The sequence below is a fragment of the Hemiscyllium ocellatum genome, chromosome 7 (genome assembly GCF_020745735.1).
Source record: "Hemiscyllium ocellatum isolate sHemOce1 chromosome 7, sHemOce1.pat.X.cur, whole genome shotgun sequence".
Taxonomy (NCBI): domain Eukaryota; kingdom Metazoa; phylum Chordata; class Chondrichthyes; order Orectolobiformes; family Hemiscylliidae; genus Hemiscyllium; species Hemiscyllium ocellatum.
The window spans coordinates 46,856,404-46,872,702 of NC_083407.1; the positions used below are offsets into that span (position 1 = coordinate 46,856,404).

The window sequence follows — 16,299 nt, forward strand, 5'->3', positions numbered from 1 at the left end:
CGTCGACTCATGTTCATATATTGCCATTTAAAGTAATAGGATGTACTGCTTAATTAAGGATGAATTGCATATGATTCTCGTTAACATATTATTGACATCACAAAGCCTGCATACAATGTTAATAAAATGTGCTTTTGATGATAGCAATAAAATAATGATCTCTTTCAGTGTGTTGCAGGTGCTATGTATATCACTGGCTTTGCAGAATCCATTGCTGACTTGTTGGACCTCAGTGACATCTGGGCTGTTCGGGGAATTTCTATTGCTGTGCTGCTGGGATTACTGGGAATTAATCTAGCAGGAGTCAAATGGATCATTCGGTTTCAACTGTTGCTTTTAGCTTTGCTGGCTATCTCTACGATGGATTTTGTTATTGGTACTTTCACACACCTGGACCCAGGTCAGAAAATATATTTTTCAGCATTGTCAGCAGCAGTGTACAGTTTGATAAACCCTGACTATGTATGTGCTAACATTTTCAGAGAGATAGACCTGCACTGTGTGACCTGTGTCCCAATCAATGGCTCTCTCCAAAGGTTGATTGTACTGCAAGGGGATATAATTTTTCTTTTGTTACTTACATGATGTTTCATATATGCTATTAAAATAGCAAGCATGTTATGCCATCCAAAATAAACAATGTGACTGAAAATTATGAGGTATATACCTGTGGGACATGGATATCATGTCTATACAAAATAAATTGACATGGAATTTCTCTGTCACTCAATAAGAAGCTTTTATTTCTACAGTTAAAGGCCCCTACTTTTGTCACTCTTTTTGTTTGTCAGTTGCATTTATTTTCTTTCATATTTGTTTAAGAGGCTAACAAGAGTTTAGCCTTGATCGTTTAAATTGCTGACAGTACCATGGTCAATCATTGTTGGTTGGCCTGTGCAAACACAGACTTCATCAGAAAACAAAATTTGTCAGCTCAGTAGTTCCACTCCTTTTCTCCATATCTGCTTCAGCCCAGTCTCATTTTGCTTAGTTAGACCTGTCAGCAGGACTCTTGCTGTGAAGATCAAGCCTGCCGGTGTTACTGAGGGGACAAGAATTGTCACTGTAAGCAGCTAATGTCCAACATGGGACTTAGAAGTTGACAATTGGCATAATGCCTTCCAGTGAAGATGTTGGTTGAGTATGAGATTTTCAGCAAATAAGTATTTCTGAAAATAGGTCACTGGATCCAAAACATTGACTCTACTTTCTCTCCACAGATGCTGCCAACTTGCTGCATTTCTACAGCAGTTTCTGTTTTTGTTTGTAACATATTTCTGTCTTGAGAGAGATGTAACCACACTAAGAAGCTTTCTTCCATTTGGACATTGACAGTTGCTTCTCTAACTAGTCACCATTTCTTAGGAAATGGAAAGTAGACTTATCATATGGGGAAGCAGCAGTCCCAGTGGGAATGGGGATCAGAAAGACTGCTTGAATGGTGAGCCATGCAATATATCTCATCGCCCAAAGTTCCTGACATTTTTTCCAGAAATCACAGAGGTGAATACCCCTCGTGGAGTTTTTGGAAGCCATTCCATTTATATGTATTAAATGAAGGCTGACTATCTTCTTCCCAACTGGTCCTTGTCAACCCAACCCAATTCAAGTATTCTCATTATGTGGCAGTACTGTTTTTTTTAACAGGTAGCTGGTCTTTAGTTCCTCTTTGTGTGCATATTTCTTTTTTCACATTCTTGTTCTCGGATTGTTGTGTGTATAATTGCAGGTCAGTGGCTAGGCTAGATCAGATTCCTAAGACATTGGAATCAGTGCCTGGAATTAAGTAAATGAAACTCAATAATATTTGCATAGCAGCCTTTGCATCCTCATATTGTTACACCATATGCAGCCAATTGATTACATTCATTGTTTTCTCTTGGAACTTTTGAGTTCACCTTTTGGAGGGGAATTCCCAAGACTCCTTTCCTACATTCTTGAACATGTGAACAAGAACAAAAGTAGGCACTCGGCCCTTCAGACATGCTCTGACATTCAGAAAGATCTGATTTTAACCATAACTCAATATTCCTGATAATCTTTCATCTCCTTAGTAATCAAGAATCTATCTATGTTTCCTAAAAAAAATTTAAAGATGTGGTATCCACTGCCTTTTGTTTAAGGTATTTTTCTCACTTTGGGAGGCACTCCCTGGAAATTCATGGTTGTATGGGAAGGAATGGGAAGATGGACTGTTTGATTTCTCCCAACACTTTTTCTTGTATTCATATGTTATGGCGTGGTCTTTATGCCAATTGCATCCTATCAACTTCTTTGGTATTTCTGGCTTGGACAGTAAATGGAAAATTGCAGGATGCCTCATTTGGAATCCCTCCAGACTGGTAATTTTCAAGGCTCTGGGAAAAGAAGGGTGGCTAGTTTTTGTACTTTGCATTCAATGGAGGGGTCTTGCTGTTCTGTAGAATTGGGTCATGGTTTTGGGGATCTTGCCTTGTTGTGTAGTGTGGCTGACAGTGCTCGTAATCAAGTGTTCCTTGCTCAATAGTTTTGACGTACATGTCTTAGATTCCAAAAGATCGAATATCCGTATTTAAAAAAAAACAAAACTTGCACTGGTAGAAAAGCAAAATATGGAGAGCGCTGGAAATCTAAATTAATAGAAGAACATATTAGAAATACTTAACAGGCCAGATAGCATTTGTGGAGCAAAGTTAAATTTTCATGACCTTTTATTTGAACTGTAAAAGTTAACTTACAACAAATTTTAAGCATACAGTTAGGCAGAGAAAGAAGGGAAGAGAAGAAAGAATGAAAAAGGGAAGTGTCAAAGGCAGGAGAGATTAATTGCTAAAGTGACTATCCTACGATGAAAAGTCTGAGAGAAATGGATTGAGTAAAGACACAAAACATGTCTAGAGGAAATATACATGTATATGGACATGACAGAATCAATACTAACAGTGATATAATCTCAAATTACCTTCAATATTAGTTTGGATGACTGGGTTTAGTTAAACAGTGAGTAGTTGTTCCTCAAACTTAATTGAGCTTCATTGAAGCAGTGTAAGAGGTCAAAGGCAAAAGGGCCAAAAGTGCGGCAAATTAAAATAACAAGTGGCTAGAAGCTCATGATCATATTTGCAGAGTGAGTGGAGTGTGCTGCAAAGTAGTTAACTGATTTGGTGTTTGCTCTTCGCAGTGTAGGGAGATAGGAGAAAGAGAGGACTGCAGATGCTGGAAATCAGATTGTGATACTGGAAAAGTACAAAAGGTCAGGCAGCATCCAAGGAGTAGGAGAATCAATGTTCCGGGCATAAATCCTTCATCTGGAATGAGGCTTGTGGGCTGGGGAGCTGAGAGATAAATGGGAGGGGGTGGGGTTGGGGAGTAAGGTGGGGGAGAAGGTGTTAGATCAGAGGGGACAGTGGAGTAGATAGATGGGAAAGGTGATTGACAGATCAAGAGGGCAGTGCTGAGTAGGAGGCTTAGGACTGGGATAATGTAGGGGGAGGGGAAGTGAAGAAACTGGTGAAATCCACATTGATCCCATGTGGTTGGCAGGGTCCCAAGGCAAAATATGAGGTGTTCTTCCTCCAGGCATCAGGTGGTAAGGGTTTGGCGATGGAGAAGGCCCAGTACTTGCATATCCTTGGGGGAGTTGAAGTGTTCACCCACGGGGCGGTGGGGTTGGCAGATGCGGGTGTCCCAGAGATGTTCTCTGAAACGATCTGCAAGTTGGCATCCAGTCTCCCCAATGTAGAGGAGACCACATTGAGTGCATCGGATACAATAGATGACATTTGTGGAGGTACAGGTAAATTTCTGTTGGATGTGGAAGGATCCTTTGGGGCCTTGGGCGGAGGTGAGTGGGAAGGTGTGGGCACAGGTTTTGCACTTCCTGTGGTGGCAGGGGAAGGTGCCAGGAGTGGGGAGTCGGTGTCGTGGATCTGACAAGGGAATTGCGAAGGGAATGGTCTCTCCAGAGCACTGCTAGAGGTGGAAAGTGAAATATATCTCCAGTGGTGGGGTCTTTTTGTAGTTGGCAGAAGTGGCGGAGGATGATGTGATATATACAGCCCACAAGCCTCATTATTGATATAAAGGGCTTATGCCCGAAACCTCAATTCTCCTGCTCCTTGGATGCTACCTGATCAGCTGTGCTTTTCCAGCACCACACTCTTAACCCAAGTATAGAGAGACCCTGTTGTAAGCAGTGAATACAGTATACTAAATTGAGACAAATAATTAACAATTTCAGCTTGAAATTTGTTTGGGTCATTTGGGATGGGAGAAGGTAAAAAGATAAGAGGACATGCACAGGAAGGCTGTTTGGTATGGAGGGCTGTTGGGATGATTGAAAGGCGTCATGGAAGGAAAGCTCATCTGAATCCTCCCAGGACCATAAAAAAAATGGAAGCTGCAGTACAGCTCAGCACATCTGGCAGCATTTGTGAGGAGAAATCAGAATTAATGTGTGTCCGGTGATCCTCCCCGAACCATGATGGGGTTCCCCTTGACCTCACCTTCCAATCCCAAGGAGTACACATTCAACAGTCACCTCCATTGCTGCCAGCACTAACATGATCTTGATTGAGTTTGCTGCAATGCTTGACTTCACCCCCAGCCAGTTCCCACTGGAGTGGAGCTCATCTACAGAGCAAAGAGGAACTTAGTCAACCTTGAGTGTCTGCAGGCCAGGTCCAAGATTGGCTCCCCTTCTGTCATTGAGTACAGTACACAGGCAATGCTTATGTCTGCACTTGGAGACCAAATCATTATCAATGTTATCACTGAGGCATGCAGGAGCATGGGTTTTACTTTAGACATTGCAAGACAAAGGCTCTCTACCAGCCTGCCACTATTACACTACTACATTGCATCCTACATCTCTTCCCCGGCTTCCACCTGTTAATTAAATTTATGATGAGGCTGGAAAGTATTAATGACTAGGTGGTTGCCTGGGGCAAAATGTCTTTTGAGAACAAGATCTCAAACCTGGTAACTTTCTCATGGTCCACAGAGCAGTAGTGATACTTGGCCTCCTATATGACTGAAATGCAATCTATGCAGAAGACACACCACATAACTCCAGAGAAATACCAATTGTTGCTTCTGCAAGATACTGCAATTCCATTAGCAGGAAGTGCACGCCACATCCCAACAATGAAGCATTGACCACATTCAATCAGCATCTCTGACCTAGCCACATTATCTGCTTGTCCAACACAGACTCCTGAAATAATTGTCTATTTAACGCTTCAAAAATAGGCAACATGGAACCCAGGAGCAGGAGTAGGCCACTTGGCCCTTTTGAGTCTGCTGCCCCATTCAATATGATACTGTGTTTTAATGCCATACTCCTGCTTTCTCCTGACACCCCTTGATATCTGTAACATCTACATAAAGATCAATCTTTTCCTTGAAAATACTTAGTGATCTGGCCTCCACAGCCTTCTGTGGTAGCAAATTCCACAGCTTGACCACCCAGTGAGTGAAGAATTCACTGTCCTAAATTGCCTACCCTGTATCCTGAGAATGTGTCCCCTATTTCTAGACTTCTCAACTAGGGGACACATCCTCCCTGCATCTAGTCAATCTAGCCCTGTTACAATGTTAGACATCTCAATCAGCTCACCTTCCATTCTCCTAAACTCTAAGTAATCCATATATTTTCCCACTCACTCAACATGTTTCAAGATGATTTAAACATCTTTGCATCCTCCTCACAACTCTCAATCCCACCTAGTTTTGAGTCATCAGCAGACTTGTCAGCCTTTAATCCCATTAATTTCTCACTCTTTTTGGCTAGCATTGATTTTCTTCAATTCCTCCCTCAAATTAGACCCTTGGTCACCTAACATTTCTATGGAATAATTTGTGTCCTGTTTTGTCAAGACGGAATGCTTACTGCGGTTCTTTGTGATAAGATGAGCAAACCCCAGATGGGCAGAGAAAATACTTCAAGGGCTCTGAAAGCCTCCTTGAAGTGGATGGAAGCATCTGGAAAGGTTTTGTACACCACAAATCTCATTGTGAGCAAGTTAAAGTCAAGTATTGTCAGAAATAAAAGCACATGGTATCCCATCTTCCCATCTGTGACACAGACTGTAAGTCATTCATTGGGCTGTTCAGTTACTTAAGAACTTTGTGTTAATGTGAAAGCACAAGGGACATCCTAAGAGAAGACAATAAGACATAGTAGCAGAAGTTAGGCCACTCAACCCATTGAGTCTGCTCCACCATTCAATCATGGCTGATAAGTTTCTCAACCCTATTCTCTCGCTTTCTTCTCAAAACCCTTGATCCCTTTGACAATCAAGTACCTACCTATCTCTGTCTTAAATACACTCAATGACCTGGCCCCCCACAGCCTTCTGTGGCAATGAAGAGAGAGATACTACCACCAAGCACATCAACTCATCCCATCACCTTTCTGCTTGTGTTTCATTCCAACCTCATCTGCCCTTTAATTGATCAGAGCACCACCTTCCCTCTCTGTGCTATATTTCCGTGCAAGCACAGAAGATAAAATACTTGTCCTTTTAGCATCTTCTTCCTTGCTGTGTAGGGTTCTAAGCATGCCTCCTGGGTGAAACAGTGGTTTATTTCTACTCTGTTTGAATTAATATATTGTATTCAGTGTTTATGGTGGGGCTTCCTTTATCTTGGAGAGACTAAACACATTGTGGGGCCCTGAATTCAGTCTGCAAGTGTGCCTTTAGCTCTCCGTCAACTGCCATTTTAATTCTCTGCCCTGTTTCTATTCACCTCTCTGCCATGAGTCTCAGAGAGTGCTTCAATAAAGTTCAACATACGTTTCAGATGCAGCACCTCATCTTTTGGTTATGCACGTTCCAGCTTTCTGAACTCAACATTGAAATCCATGTGTCAGACCAAAACCATTGCTGCCATTTTTTTATTGGCATAGTAACATTTGCAAATTATCCTGTAGTTGCCATTTATACATATTCTAGATCAATGTTTGTCTCTTTATTTATCTCGTTATTATTATCTTTTGACTTGTACAATTATCACTTTTGTCAGTTAATCTCTCCTGTATCCACACTCACAAGTTCTTTCCTACCCTCACTCCTATTCTTCCTTCCCTTGCTTAAAACAATCTTAGTTGAGTACTGTTGCATCACTGCAGTGTGATGCTCTCAGATAGCAGACTGTATTTTTGAGCCTGGGTTGGGAAAAGAAAGGTCATTTCCTGGCTCTGCAAGTCCCGCTGACAAGAAAAGTGGAAAGCAGAATTTTCATTTGAAGGTATCGCAGCTCCCCAGGAGTCAGGCCGTACAACACTGTGACATGCCCAAAATTTAAAGAGAAAGCATAAGACATCCTACCAGCCCACAATCCCCTCCCCACCTCATGATCCTATACCCACTGTAATCCTTGTAGCATCCATGCCAAACTATATCTGTACCCCATGCTAAGTGTTAGCTCACATCCACACCTACCACTGATTGCTCCTTGACTTACCATGCCAACTCACCCAATATTACCAGGGGTAGACCTCACGAGCTTTGTCTAATGAGATTAAGGTAATGTGTCTATTGTAGATTTTTTTAAACACTCCAGATGTTTTTAAAAAAGTTTTAAAAGGCTGAATTTTTAAATGTCTTGACACATTTGACACTTTTTTGACAGATCTTTGACAGCTCCAATGAGCTTACCAGGTAATGAGTTTATTCACTTTTTATGCCACATTTTACCAATTATAAAGGGGTATCGTACGTGTCCAATAGGTACCCAAGCTAGCCAAATGAACCCATAACGTTCAGACACACTCCTACCAGGTCAAATCTGTGCACTTGACATTCAGTCACCCAGATCATTGAAATCTTACCAGAATGGAGGCTGATGTTAATTCCTATGGGCAGCTGCTCCTGCAAATTGCATGTGCAAAGAAAACAGTGACCAGACCCCATTCTTACACCTTATTCTGTGAAAATGGTAGGGGGTGGGACTTCCAATTTTTGGGCTCATTCACTACTTTTGCAAAGATCAAGAAAATCCAGGCCTTTATTTCAAATATCTATTGGTGCTTCAGTAGATGCTTGGAAACAACAAAATAATTTGTGCCCTTGGTGTGGGAATCATATAGAATCCCTACAGGAATGGCTGTGACAAAAGCTAGAACATAAGTTGTATAGTTGGGCAGTGACAATTGTGGTGCAGTATTTGACCAATCAATAGAATCCGAATTTTACACAATCAGACCATGCCTGGTCTGGCAATACATTTAGAATCCAGCTGAGGTCTCTGTCGTTCAGATCATCCCTTTCATGACTACATTTTTTGAGCTTTGCTATGTCTGCAGAAACATAAACCAAATTAAGATCAACCTTATCTACTGCAACCAAGCACTAGGAAAATGTATCACTTGCTTTTTATAAAACACATTTTATTTTATGCTGAATAAATTATTCCAGCCCTCAAAATGCCACTTTCAAAAACTGGAAGTTTTACTTTAACTTGATTTCCTATGTTTGTATAATTTTATTGGTGAACTCAGCTTACAGGAAGTGCTGATCAAGAGACCGTTGTTGCTGATTTTGTGATTCTTTGCTGTGAAAGAAATGCTCTTCTGCAGGAGATTTTCAATTTGCCTTTGTCCCTCAAACTTCTTTTGTTTTCAAACTCTAATATTATTTTCCTCTGCTTACTTTTTAGTTTGCTTTTCACTGAAGGAGAAGCAACTGCTTCAGTTAGTACATAGTTAGGAAGGATATGGCTGTCAGACGATGATGAGTTGCTGACCCTGAGAGTGCCTATCCTGCCCTGTTCTTTCTGAGGTGGTTTCCTTGTTTAAAGTACATAGCGAAACTGATGTTTCTGATATGTTTTATTCCGTGTACCAAGATAAACATGAAGTTAATAATTACACAGTAAAAGTAAGTGGTTATTCAATTAAACCGACAAAATAGTTTTGAATGCAATTTCAGTTAGAGAGTCAGAGTTATACAATCTGTTCGAACTCATCTAGGCCAAACAGACATATCAATCTATTTGCCAGCATTTAGCCCAAATCCCTCTTAAACCCTTCCTATTCATATACCAACCCAGATGCCTTTTAAATGTTGTAATTATACCTGCCTCGGCCATTTCCCCTGGCAGCTCATTCCATAAGCCTACCACCCTCTGCGTGAAAACATTAGCCCTCCAGTCCTTTCTAATTTTTTTTTCTCTCACTATAAACCTACAACCTCTAGTTTTGAACTCCCCTACCCTGGGAAAAAGACCTTGGCTATTTATCCTATCCATACCCCTCATGATTTTATAAACCTCTATAAGGTCACCTCTCAGTCTCCAGTGCTCCAGGGGGAAAGCCTGCTCCTATTCAGCATCTCTCTATAGCTCAAACCCTCCAGTTCCAGCAACATCCTTGTAAATCTTTTTTGAACCCTCTCAAGTTTAACAACATTTTTCCTGTAGAAGGGTAATCAAAATTGTACATAGTATTCCAAACGTGGCCTCCCCAGTGTCCTGTATGTCCACAACATGACATCCTAAACCCTATACTCAATGTTCTGACCAATGAAGGCAAGCATGTCAAACACTGCCTTCACCACCTGTCTACCTGTGACTCCACTTTCAAGGAACTATGCACCTGCACCCCAGGTCTCTTTGGTCAGCAACACTCCCTGGGGTCCTACCATTATCTGACCTGGTTTGTCTTACCAAATGCACCACCTCACATTTATCTAAATTAAGTTCCATCTACCAATTGTTGGCCATCTGATCAAGATCCCTTTGTGCTCTGAGGTCTTTTTAACTGTTCACAACACCACCTACTTTGTTGTATCTGCAAACTTACTAACCATACTTCCTATACTAACATTGAAATCATTTATATAAATGGCAAAAAGCAATGGACCCAGTACTGATCCTTGTAGCACAGCACTGGTCACAGGCCTCCAGTCCAAAAGGCAACCCTGCACCACCACCCTCTGTCTCCTACCTTCAAACCAATTTTGTATCTAAAAGGCTAGCGCCCCAGTTCCCATGTGATCTAACCTTGCTAACTAGTCTAGCATAAAGGATCTTGTTGAATGCTTTGCTGAAGTCCATATAGACAATGTCTCCTGCTCTGACTTTATTAATCTTCTTTGTCACTTCTTCTAAAATCTCAGTCAAGTTAGTGAGATGTGATTTTTCATACAAAAAGCCATACTGACTATCACTAATCAGTCCTGTATTTCCAAATACATATAAATCCTATCCCTCAGAGTCCCCTCCCACAACTTGCTCACTATGACATAAGGCTTACTGGTATAGAGTTCCCTGACTTTTCCTTCTAGTCTTTCCTAAATAATGGCAGTACGTTAGGCAACTTAAATTCTCTGGGCACCTCACCTGTGACTATCGATGAAACAAAATCTCTTCGAGGGGCCCAGCAATCTTTTCCCTATGTTTCCACAAAATTTGGGAAACAGGTCCAGTGGATTTAACTACCTTTATGTTCTTTAAGCGACCAGTGCCACCCCTTCTCTAATATGAACTCTTTTCAGGACATCACTATTTATTTCCCAGTTCCTAGTTCTTAAGTCTAATATTTATTTAGTATCTCATCTATTTCTTTGGTTCTGCAGATATATGTCCTTATTGATCTTTAAGGGGCTCTATTCTTTTCCCATTTACTTTTTTGCCCTTAATCTATGCATAGAACCTCTTTGGAATCTCCTTAACTCTATTTGCTAAAGCTATCTCATGCCTCCTTTTAGCCTTCCTGATTTCCCTCTTAAGTATACTCTTACTACCCTCAACTCTTCTACGGATTCACTCACTCCCACCTGTCTATACCTGATATATGCCTCCCTTTTCTTGACCAGAGCCTCAATTTCTCTAGTCATCCAGCATTCACTACCAATTTTGTGTTTCACACTAACAGGAACATTCTGTCTCTGAACTCTCATTACCTCAGTCTTAAAGGCCTCACACTTCCCAACTGGCCTTTTACATTTGAATAACCTCTCCCAATCAATTTTTGAAAGTTCCTATCTAATACAATCAGAATTGCCTTTACTCCAATTTAGAATTTTAACTTTTCGATCATTTCTATCCTTTTCCATAGATATTTTAAAACTAATAGAATTATGATCACTTGCCTCAAAGTGCTCTGTTACTGACACTTTAGTTGTTTGCCCTGCCTTACTTCCCAACAGATGGTCAAGTATTGCATCTTCTCTAGTAGGCACATATTGAATAAGAAAGTTTTATTGTACACACTTAACAAATTTCTCCCCATCCAAGCCCTTTTAATCATGACTGTCTTAGTCTATGTTTATAAAGTTAAAATCCTCTTCCATTACAACCCTTATTAGAAATATCTGAGATCTCCTTACATATTTGTTTTGCAATTTCCTGCTGACTATTTGGGGGCCTATAATACAATCACAACAAGGTGATCATCCCTTTCTTATTTTTAAGTTCCACCCATATGACTTTATTGGACAATCTCCCAGGAATATCCTGCCTAAATACAGCTGTAATGTTCTCCTTAACCAAAAACACCACTCCCCTTCCTCTCTTGCCTCCTTTTCTATTCATTTGAAGCATCTGTACCCTGGAACATTAAACTGCCAGTCCTGTGCATCCCTGATCCATGTCTCTGTAATAGCTATGATATCCCAGTCCCATGTTCCCAAACATGCCATTAATTCATCTGCCTTACCTGTCAGGTCTCTTGCATTGAATTAATGCAATTTAATTTGTCGGTCTTACCTTATTCTCTTCCAAGCTCTTGTTTGCCTTGACTGTTTTGCTTGCTCCAATTCTCTACTGTACCAGCTTCAGCCTTTTCTCACTATTGCTTTGGTTCTCCCCCTCCCCCCAATTGAAGAACCAATTTTTACTATCCCTTTCACATGGGAAATGTGCTAAATTCATTCTTTCCATTTATTCATAAACTTTTCTTATTTACTATTGATGTAGGAAGCTATATTTTAATATATGCATGTATCATTGATGGAAAAGTAAGTTTTTTTTCTTCACTCATGAGTGGGTGCTGCTGGCTGGGTCAGCATTTATTGCCCATCCTTATTTGCCCTTGAGATGATGGTGAGCTGCCACCTTGCTATTTGTTACAAGTACTGATCTTTCCTCTATTAAACTTGGTTTCACTTTCAATTGTACGACTGTCCACTTTGCATCCTCCTGCAGTCACAAGTAGGATGCTGTAAACTGTTGGGTACGTGGCATTTCGGAATGGTTGGAGCGTGGAATTTGTCATTTGACCCAATGTGACCATACCACTTTCCTCGAGTTCCATTCCTAATAGCCAAGCAAATTTCTTTCCTTCAAGTGCATATCGACTTTCTTTTGAAAGCCACATCTTCAATCTGCTCCTTCAGAGGTTCATGTAGTGCAATCCACATCCTAATATCACTTCAGAGAAATATTTTACTTTATGTTGTCATTGATCCTTTTTTGATTCATCATTACATTGGTGTCCTCTTGTTGTCCATCCTTTGCCAATGCGAATAGTTTTTCTGCACCTTCCTTGTCTAGTCTCTTATGATTTTGAGCATCTCTATTCAATCTCCATTCCACACAGTCTCGAAGGAGACCACCTCCGACTTCTCTCATTTAATGACCTAACTGAAGTTTCTCATCTTTGGAACTTTTTGTGTAAATATTTTTAAAATGTTACCTCCCTCTTAAAATATGATGTCCAGAATCAGAATTAACATGAACCATTCAGTTGTAAAGGTTCATCACAAGTTCCTTGCTTTTGTACTCCATACTGCGAAGAAACTAAGGATCCCAAATGCCTTTTATAATGGCATTCTCCATCTGCCATTCTCCCTTCAATGGTCTGTGTATCGACAGCCAAAATTCTCTTTGTTCTGGCACTCAATCAGGAATTACGTCCTCAATCTTACCTGCTCCTTGTTCTTCCTACAAAATGTTCTACCTTCATACTTGACTGCATTTAATTCCAGCAACACATTTTTCAGCTCTGATCTCCAGCATCTGCAGTCCTCACTTTGTCCTAGTTGCATTTAATTCCACCTGCCATATGCCTATGTATTCAGCCTACCTGTTTTGTTCTTTTGAATTGAATCACAATATTTCTCACAGTTTACAACACTTCAAAAAACATAAATTAATTGAATGACCTGCAAAATTTACTGGAATACTACCAGGGATGACAGATTTCAGGTATATGAATGGAGTGAAAAGCTAGTTAACTTTCTCCTTAAAACAAAGAAAACTGAGGAGATTTGATAGTATTGTCTTTGCTATTGAACAACTTCAATACTTTAAACAAAGTGAAACCATTGTAAATGTTGAAACTTCAATAATATAGGACATAAATTTCAGGTAACTGAGAGCAGAACCAAGGACAATATGAAGATTTTTATTACAATTGAATAATAGCTTTCAAAATGGAATTGGATAAATATTTGAAAATAGGAGGATGTGTGTAAAGAGCTGAGGCGTGGGACTAATTAGGTTAGGAATATAGGAAAGTAGGAATTAGGAGTGGGAGTATAGGCAGTTCAGCCCTTCGAGCCCACTCCGCCATTTAACATTATTGTGGCTGATCTTGACCTGGTCTCAACTCTGCTTTCCTGCCTGTTCCCCATAGCCCTTTTTCCTGTTTTTTATCAGAAATATATCTATTTCGTTGTTTGATTTTGCCTCTACTGCGTTCTGATGCAGTGAGTTCCACAGATTCAAAAGCCTCTAAGAAACAGTTTTTCCTCATCTCAGTATTGAACCTACCTCCTCTCTCACTATATCTATGCCCTCTTGCTCAAAGGGGAATATCTGTTCAATATCTACCTTACCAATTCTTTTTAGTATCAACCAATCTTATTTCCCCCCACTTCATTCTTCTGAACTCCAGAAAGTACAAGCTATTCAACCACAACTTGTATGACAACCTTTTCATTCCTGGAATCAACCTAGTGAACCTCCTCTGAACTGCCTCCAGTGCCACCACATCTTTCCTCAAGTAAGGAGACCAAATCTGGACACAGTATTCCAGGTGTGGTCTCACCATTGCCTGATATAATTGTAACAATACTTTTACAATTCAGTCCTTTACAATAATTTCTTAAGAAATTATAATAATTTCTTTTTATATGCTACCCACTTTCTGCGATTCATTCACAAAGGTTCCCAAAATCCTTTGCACTGATGTACTTTGAATCTGCTCCCCATTTAAATAACAATTTGCCCTTTTATTCTTCTGGTCAAAATGGACAACCTTGCATTTTTGTACATTTGAAATTGTTTTGAGATTTGAGTTAGCACTCATTTGGCTAAATGGTCTCCTTCCATGTTGTGCTATGTTTCTGTAATTTAAAATAATGTAATTGGCCAACAGAAGGTAAATATGTGGGTCCATGTGAAGCATGGATTGTATAATCTGTGACTGGTTAGCAGATGGTGGATACAGGAGGTGATGTAATATAGAATATGCTGCATTGGTCTGTTAAACCGCCTCCCTCCTCCTAGGTGAACCATTTGACTTTAACTGTCAACCTGACAAAAATAGGTTATACCCAGCTGGTTGAGACAAGAAGATTGGAATGACACGAGACCAAAGTTGGAAAGAATAAATGGTCTGCATCTTTTCCCCCTTCATTGATTGATAGATACCCATTTTCCCATTTCAAAGTGAAGTATCTGGTCTGTAGTGGAACTATGTCTTTGGTTATGACAGTTGTTTTATTATGAATGCTTGGGTGAATTTTAGTACATTCAGCTCAGTAGGTGGCATTGCAGCATGTGAGGGGCCATAGAAATGTGTAAGTTGGCAAGGTATGATATGGGATGGATGAGGGTAGAGGTTTGGTATTAGCCATTTGGCTGCTATGTTGGAAGACTGTGTTGAGGCAGCCCTGCACCTATGTAACTCATGTACTCTGTTGTGACTTGAAAAATGCCCTTTGAACCTGAATCCTGTGTGAAAAGACAAATGAACAGACACACATTGACCAGGTGTGTGTTGTAAGTGCCTTGTACGGCCACACGTTGATCAGGTGTGCATTTTGTTAGCCACACAGGGTTTCTAGAGCTCAGATGAAAATTCCATCTTGGGTTTTGTATGTTAACAGGAATGCAGAATGGGTTGTGAATGGATCACTGATTTACTGGGCTTCTTTCCCCTTGATTGCTGTTATAAAAACGATGGGGCTGCAATCATTCAAGCAAATGAAAGTATTCCATCCCAATTCTGACTTGTGCTTTATAAATGTTGGATAAGCAGAATTTCCAGTTTCTGACCTCTTGTCATCAATTATGTAGCTAAACCAGTTAATTTTCTGGTCAATGGCAATCCCCTGGAAGTTCGTGAAGAATTCAGAGGTGGTCATGCTACCTTGTGTCAAGTAGCATGTTGGATTCATGTTTTTCGAAGATAGTCATTGCTTGGCGTAAACATTTATCATCCAATTTCCCATTGTTGGTTAATTGATGTTGCAGTCCATGACACACACCCATTTCCAGACTGAATATAAAATACAAAATTTGAATCATTTACTGAGCAGATTTTTGTTGGTTGGGAGATAAATGAATAATATTTCTAATATAAATATATAAAGTATGTGTTTAAATCATTATTTATAAAATAGCTTAAGCTTCTCAAAATTTTGACTTTAGGGTGGAATTGTTATTAATATTGGAAGTGTTTTCCAGAGACCATTGTTGAAAAGGAAGCCAAACCCAAATGGTAAACATTGAGGAAGCATCTGCATGTTATTTTATTCATTGCAAATTCAAACCAACTCTGTAGTGGTAATTATGCCTTGCGTGCAAACAATGTATAATTGGCTTAAAGTTTACAAAGATTTGACTTCACTTTGAGGGAGCATTTGACTTAGTGTGGTATCAAGAAGCCCAAACAAAAGTACAATTCATGAGAATCAAGATGAAAATTCTCTACTACCTGGAGTTATACCCAGCCAAAAGAAAGATGGTGAATTACTATTTTGACACAAATGTCTCTCACATTTTAACTGTGTCAAATATCACAGATGACTGTATTTTGGTGCACATGTACCTTTTCTCATCTGCATGTTTTGACATTAGCTGGCTTGAACTGCAGTATTGCCCTGGCCAACATATTATTCCCTCAATCAGCACCACCAAAGCAGATTATTTGATCAGAATTTTGTTTGTTTGTTTTTGTGTGGCACCTTGTGAACCTTGCTATGGATTGTTGCTTCCTGTGTTGAAAAAAATTAATTGAGGGGCTGAATACACTGGGGCGATTTTCCCTGGAGCATCGGAGGTTGAGGGGTGCCTTTATAGAGGTTTATAAAATCATGAGGGGCATGGATAGGGTAAATTGATAAGGTTTTCCCTGGGGTTGGGGTG

The 16,299-nt window shown here is 40.0% G+C and overlaps 1 protein-coding gene across 4 annotated transcripts in view; it reads left to right on the forward strand.

Moving 5' to 3' along the window:
• The window catches only part of slc12a8 (solute carrier family 12 member 8), a 150,086-nt gene that overhangs the window by 39,500 nt on the left and 94,287 nt on the right, over positions 1 to 16,299 (forward strand). For all 4 annotated transcript variants that reach the window (XM_060827162.1, XM_060827164.1, XM_060827165.1 and 1 more), the window contains exon 6: positions 169 to 400. In XM_060827162.1, coding sequence (XP_060683145.1) covers positions 169 to 400 — 232 coding nt within the window. The remainder of the gene's footprint in view (positions 1 to 168; positions 401 to 16,299) is intronic.